Source organism: Perca fluviatilis, chromosome 12 (assembly GCF_010015445.1).
Source record: "Perca fluviatilis chromosome 12, GENO_Pfluv_1.0, whole genome shotgun sequence".
Classification (NCBI taxonomy): domain Eukaryota; kingdom Metazoa; phylum Chordata; class Actinopteri; order Perciformes; family Percidae; genus Perca; species Perca fluviatilis.
The window spans coordinates 13,142,434-13,149,933 of NC_053123.1; the positions used below are offsets into that span (position 1 = coordinate 13,142,434).

Genomic DNA, 7,500 nt, shown 5'->3' on the forward strand with positions numbered 1-7,500 from the left:
AAGTGTTAAGACAACCGATTCACTGTGTGCTATGTGTTTTCAATCTTTATGCTAAGCTAAGCTAACCCAGCTGCTGGCATAGTAAACAGGCATATATGAGAGTGGTATTAATCTTCTCATCGAACTCCCAGTCAGGAATAAGCAAACTTCCCCAAATGTCCCACTATTCCTTCAAAACAACAAACCTGAATGATGAAATTCTATTTGCAATCCCCAAAATAAGTTTGAATCTGAATACAAGACGAAATTACTTGCCACACTTTGTGTTACATCATTCAATTTGCACTTCTTCACGGCATTTAATCACTCATTTCCATGCCCGGGAGAAACAATTAGGGCGCTGTTGAAAAGCAAGTGTTTATTCACACACAAACACACACACACACAAACGCACACACACGCACACACACGCGCACACACACGTGCACACACATACATATTCCTGATCCTACTTCACACCCACTCCTCTGCAGGCCCGGGCTTCTTTTTGGGGTTTTCATCTTTCAAAACACACTCATTAAATATGACACAATACCATTCATTTCCGGCCTCTTCAATTACACTCAAAGGGGGTTTTGAGCAATTATGGGCCCATAAATATTATTTCACAAAAACACTGTTCAGATCCTGTCGACATTCTCTCAATGTTGTCGCATGTGGACAAACCCAGAGAGGGCACAGCAGGACAGTGAGACTGTCCTTTTCAAGCTCTGAAATAAATACTCATCTTTCAAGTATTAAAAAAATGACTTAAAATGGGATATGAAATTGGAAGACTAGTCTATCAGTCTCACATGATTTTCAATTATTGTGACAAAGACAGATTTTCAAATGAAATGGTTTGATTTGGCTGTGAAGACCATTATCTACAGTATCTCATTATATTCTAATGGATTGCGGTCTAATCTTCTCATTTTCACGGTGCTTTTAACTATATCTGAGGCCTTAAAAGAAGACACAAGGACAATTAATTACATTTATCTTTCTCTCTTTTCCCAGACTGTCCTAAAAAGATTTAAATAAGTTTCTAACTAAAACTAATGTAGAGGTAGTGCAAATACCTGAAAAGTAGACGGCACAAGGCTCAAAGAGATAAATGAAACTTAGCTGTGCATCATGAATACTAAGAAAAACAAGTGATCATTCATTTTAAAATGAATGAATGTGACCTAAAAGTTATTAATGCCATATACAATTTAATAACAAAATGTGCGGGGCTATTTGTAATCAGGTTTACACAAATTAACAATAGCGAGACATCCCAAAGGTGACACTGTGTTGATGGAAAATGTATTCAAATTCAGCCTGAGGAAATGAAAAATACTGTATATTCATAAAGTATAATGCTGAACCATCATTTCAATATTCTGAGCTTGGTTGTAACTCTTTTTGCTTTCTGCAGCTTTATGAGGTACAGCATCAAACTTGCTTACATAACTGTATCATATTTATATATGGTTGCAATATTCCTGTATGCATTACCACCACAGTCAAATGTAAAATCTTCAAAATATCAGAAACTTATGTTTTGCGTGACCGCCACTTGACATCATTGTGAGGAAACGTTTAACAACTGCAGATGCTGATAGTAAATGGGAAACGGAAAAATGGAGACAACCTCTGGTAAATATTATTGTCCAGAGATGTGGTCGAAGCAACACTTGGCGCCAAGCATGCGCGCGCGCGCACACACACACACACACACACACACACACACACACACACAGATGCATGTACTGTACACACAGTGTCAGGTATGCAGGGTAATCAGTGAGGCAGTGAAGTTATGGATAAGCTGCCAAACACCCCTCTGGAGCCGGAAAAGCAGAGAGGCAAGAATGAGAGGGGAGGGTGTTGTTGTTGGACTCCTTTGTGTCCACCAGCGCGGCCCGGTTACAGGGGAGGACAGTGACCAGAGGGTCCAGGAGAACTCACCACAGCCTCTGACCTCTGATTGTTCCCTTAAAAGTCCAGGCTTTCAACATCTGCTTTTGCACAGCATGTCCCCATTTATTTCCTTTTCAGTTAGACAGACAACTTTAATGTTTGGTAGCTTTGCATCCAGCGGAAACCCGCTCCGTGTTTGGACTGCGAAAGCAGTGAAGATAAATGTTGAAAAAGAAAAAGGGGGAATTCATAAGTGAAAAGAGAATAAAAGGTTGAAAGCGAGCGGAAGGAAGGGGAGGGAGAAATGGTGAAGAGGTTGGTCTTACATTCTTTGGTGTTGCGTGGTGCGTTCTGGCAGGAGTGGCAAACCATCCCATAGAGGTTCCTGGGTCTGTTTTCCAGCATGTAATACCTGGGAGACATAACATACATGAGTATGAACTAGCAACTTGTTAGACTATATTATTAGTGTGATATACCTGATTAGTCTTTCTGGATAAAAATAAGGAGAGGAGAACATTCTTTACACAAAATCAGTTTTAAACACTTAAAGCACTATCAGCAAGCACGGCAGGTGTGCATACGGTATGTGGCCTCCCTACCTTCTAGACATACTGCACCTACACAGTGCATAAGTATGGGGAAGCAACTAAGGTGAAAAGTTTGCCTTAGTGAAGACATGTACATAATGAATGCCCTGAAGACACTAAAGATGGCTTGGTACATATAATGGCCCTGAGCCATGAAGTTTCTATTAGAGGAAAGGAGATAGGGAGTTGAGTCTTTCAAATCAAATCATTTAGGCTTCAGAACATGAGCAGAATTTATAGTATGTATGTACAGTAGATAATGTAGGCAGCATGCAGGTAACTAACTGGTGCCTTCATATATCTGATATAGTCAGAGAAACTGGTTCAATCTCAATTTGATTGCTGGTGATTGATTTAGGGTTCCCACCATTAGGCATTGGTCACTATTTTAACTACGAAAATCAGCAAACATGACTTATTTATGATGTTTCACACTTTATGGAAATGTTCAACAGTGCATTAGCTCCAATTGTACTCTGAATTAGTATTTCCTAATAATTTGTCATATAATAACATCATTTACAGAGTCTGCTTAATGTTTATAGATGTTTTATATACCTTAGTCTAAAGTTTTATTAAACCCTTACAAAAGACTTCACAAACTATTTTTAGCGGAGGGATAGCAAAAGTATACAACAATATAGATACAGATGGTGTTTCTTCATCTTAATGAGCCCTTAAAAATATGCAATAATGCAGCTTATATTTAAGACCTTTTGTAATAACACAAATATTCTGGACTTATAGAGACAATTATGTACGGTTACGTATTATAAAGACATCGTTGATAGATCACAGATAATAATAAAGTATGAATTAAGTTCATGTCAGCTCATGGCTTAATAATGGATACTAAACATTAATTTTGTTAAAGTGCTACTGAAGTTGCTTCCAGGGAAACCAGCAGACAAACATGTCTGCCACAACAGACTCATTTTCCTCCAGGTCTTTTTCGCTGACGAGATACACTTTAACTGAACTTTACTGCTACTGTTCAGGCCTGCTCTGCATTAAACAGGTATGGACTCTGCAAACTGCAGTGTACAACACCCATACATACAGTGCGGCGCATACTGTACCGATGCAGATGTAGACATGACCCAACTCAGTGTACTTGAGCAAAAGCAAAAGAGCCGAGAAAAGTAGAAAGCAGCAGGCCAGCATCCAGACTGATGACAGGAGGAGAATCTTGAATCCTTCAAGACTTACTTAACTGTGTACTGCCCACATTCAGTTTTAGATATCGGATGAAATATGATTCAGAAAAAAAACAATACAAAGGTTTTCATTTAGCTTACATTTCTGTGTAAAATACATTGCATAGCGGGAAAGCCATACCAGCCATTCAACATGCTGAATGCAGTAAGAAAGACTAAGTTTGGTCTTGACAAAGCAAGTCAATATCTACAGAGAGGCAGGAGGAGGGGGAGTGATGGATAATAAGAAGGATGAGAGAGGAGGAGAAGGTCTGGTAACATTTAAACATCCCTTATTGACTTAATATTTTTAAGTGACAGGAGGGGGTTGCATCCATAGCTGTCATGTGCAAATAAATAAGTTTAGGATTTAGAGCGTGTTTGCACACTAAGGGGGGCAGGTTATGAAATAGAACAACAGGGTGGTCCATTCATGTCAACTCACACTGTACATGTGCCAAGATTTGAGTAGTCATACTGTGTAATGTGTACATATATACAATACTATAGTACGTCTCTGTTGTTGTCCGTACAGTATATATTCAGTATATAGTCCACTGTGTATACGTATAAAAGCTGAAGAAACAGAAACAGCTGATTAAACTGAATTAATTTATATTCCTATATTAGTAGTATTTTAAAGTATCCATCTATTTGCCACTCTTTCTCTGCATGCTTAGTTCAAGTTAAAGACACTATTTTGTATTTCATTATTTGTCATTTACAAGCATCCTCTACCACTTTTAATGAGTATTCCCTTGGCAGAAAGTATCCAGGAGATTCTGAATCAAGTCCGGTGCCATAACTTTTCCAGAATTTCCTCATGGAGCATGTCAGCTGGTGCATCTTGTTGGTGACTTAATGTGAAGCATGTAATCAGGACACCTTATGAGGTTATTTTATGTCAGGGTGCCTTTAAAAAGGTACCCTGTGACGTTTTTGACTACTATTAGCACTACAGAGCAACTTTTTATGAGTGGGTCCTTGTTTTTTTGTTTCTTCTCGTGCACGCACACGAGGACGAACATGCAGTGTTCACGCAAGTGATTCGATACAGATTCCTGCCAGTGCTTTCACAATATTACAGTACTGTAAATGTTTTGCCTGTTGCCATTTTCTTTTTAAGTCACATTGTAGCAAATGGGTTTTAAATCTTATATGTGTGTTTGTGTCGTTTACCCTGGTAAACAGGGTCCACACTCAGCGTCGCTGTCCGGAGTTCCCGCTGCGCGAACAGTGGCTTTGTAGAGGGCGTCACAGTCTTTATGCCGTCTGCAGATTTCATACTTCCCTTTAGAATATTTCCCCTGTGGGCACGACACACAGGCAAAGTCCTCATCCTTCACACCGTAGCCACAGGTCTGCAAAACACACACACATTCATACATTTGGTTAATATTTCTCTCATACAGTACATTAGATATAATTTAATTCTAAATTAACTCAACACCCTTCAGATTAATATGATGATTCACAACGCTGTGGACACACATTCAAAAAAAGCACACCCCATTCACACATCTGTTTCTATCCATGTCCTTAACAAATCAGGCATCACTGTTTTGAGATGACAAAAGAGAAATGTGATTGGTCACAGAGGTCCTGTGTGTGTGTTTGTGTGTGTGTGTATGTGTGTGTGTGTGTGTGTGTGTGTGTGTGTGCGTGCGTGCGTGCGTGTGTGTGTGTGCGTGCGTGTGTGCGTGCATGTGTGCGCGTGTGAGTGCATGTGTGTACATGCTTTCCATGCCTGGTAGTGTTTAAGATGACCACCTCATCACTCTGTCTTCTAGCATCGATCTTCTCCCATCTCTGCTTAATAATTCCTCACAGTGGGGAGACCAAGCTACAGGCCACACACACACACACAAAAACAAACATATTCTCTTTTTTGCTCCCTCTCTTTCATCTTTCATTTCCTTCTTACTTTCATATGTCTATTAAAACAAGCCTTTGCCTCTTAGCTTTGGGCTACAGTAGACTGACTCTCGGAGAAATCTAATATTCCTTTCCTTCTGTTTGACGTCCGTAATTCTCAGTATGATTGTTTGGTATAAAACTTTGCTTAGCTATCGGCAGGATCTTGTCACTTTTAGTTAGAGCTCCCTTTTTACACAGGATCGCCCTGGCTCTGCTTATGTTTGTCACTAAAAGCTGCTCCGTTTTAAAGCATCTTTCCTTTCAAAGCTAATTTGTCGCCTCTTTGAATTTTGTGTTTCATAAATCTAGGAGGAAGGGGGGTGAAAGAAAAAAACTAGAATTGACGACAAACAGGGAATATTATGGCATTTTCTGGCTTTTATTTTGAAATTTGAGACTGTAAAGGGAAAGAAAGGAAATGGGGGGGGGTGATGCCCCGTAACAAGAGTCACAGGCAAAATTGAGCGGGTGGAAGTCGCGGTACAGGTTACGCATCTTAAACTCCTCAATGTCAAGCAGCTTTCACACATCATGCTGACTTGCAACTTCAAAACCAAATTCTTTGATATGTCCTCACCTCGCCATCACTTTAATCACTCACTAAGTTAGTTAGTTAGTTAGGAAATCAAAAATATAGGTTTGACCCCAGTGTTTTTGTTCATACAAGCTAAACAATCTGGATACAAGATGCACTCTGAAAGCGTCCTTGGATGTCTTGTCTGAAGTCTGTGTGAGCACATACTTTCTGAAGTCTCTGTTGTGAGCAGGAACCCTGTGGTTATCCTATGATTAAAAGGGTGTCAAGAAACACACACACACACATGCAGGGAAAGCTCAGGGGAACAAAATAACATATGAATTACAGACTGTGGCACCCAAAGGATCAGACAGGCAGGAGAAAGTGCAAAGGGGGGGCTCTCATCTCACTGATTAAACTTCTTTTTTCTCTCATGTTTCTATCGCTCACAAATGGCCAAATTACTCTTTATGACAGAGCTCTGTGATTATCAGACTGAACTTCTAAATGCCGTCTGTCTCGGACAGTGGTTATATACAAGTTCTAACACAACACGCTGTTGTTGGGGATGCTTACTAGAGGCACGTCGTAGCTTAGTGCACACAAGGCAGGAGGCAGGGAAGCAGGAAAGGAAGGAAAAAACTAACAAACACAGTTGTGTTTCTTGTGCAATCATGAGATTTATATGCATGCTAGCTTATGGAGCTAAAAAAGGACAGAAGAAAGAAGGGTGTTGTGAATGTTCCCAACTGAATGAAAGATGAATGAACAGAGTTTGGTTTGATGCATTGTTTTGAGCCATGTTACCAGCGTGGTGTTTAGAATGACAATGTTGGTCGGTCCACCCCTTTGGTCCAGACTAAAATACTTCAATATCTACAGGATGGATTGCAATGAAATTCTCTACATATATTTATGGGAAGGGGGTTGGACACAAAACACTTTTTCCCACAAAAAAAGGGGGGGGGAGAAATGTCACAAAAAAATATTAAAATTCGTTAAAGTGGTTTGTACTGTGATACACAAAGCACTATGAGATAAGTATATGAATCAATCTAACTCTTACTCTTGTTTATTGAGGCTTCATAAAATCAGATTCTGAAATTCATGTAGATACCTATCGACATTCTGTAATTCAACATCTTTCGTTTACTAATGTATGAGCTATTATTCAACTTTCCAAATGTAATAATCAAGAACTATAACCCTAGCATTTCTCCATGTTCGCAGCGAAAGAGCCATCTCTAATTTAACTGATGTCATACATAGGCTATATAGAGTCAAGAAAATCTGCACTCTGTAGCATCATGACCGTATAAAAGTAAAACTACTGAAATCTAATAAATTGAACCAAATAATTTACAGAGACTATATTTATCCTGTTCCCCCTTTA

General features: G+C 39.4%; 1 protein-coding gene across 1 annotated transcript in view; it reads right to left on the bottom strand.

The window, feature by feature from the left end:
• edar (ectodysplasin A receptor) overlaps positions 1-7,500 on the bottom strand; it is a 38,336-nt gene that overhangs the window by 13,433 nt on the left and 17,403 nt on the right. The window contains exons 4-5 of the mRNA XM_039818966.1: positions 4,853-5,034; positions 2,214-2,299 (exon numbers count right to left, since the gene is read on the bottom strand). Of these exons, the coding sequence (XP_039674900.1) occupies positions 2,214-2,299; positions 4,853-5,034 (268 nt within the window). The remainder of the gene's footprint in view (positions 1-2,213; positions 2,300-4,852; positions 5,035-7,500) is intronic.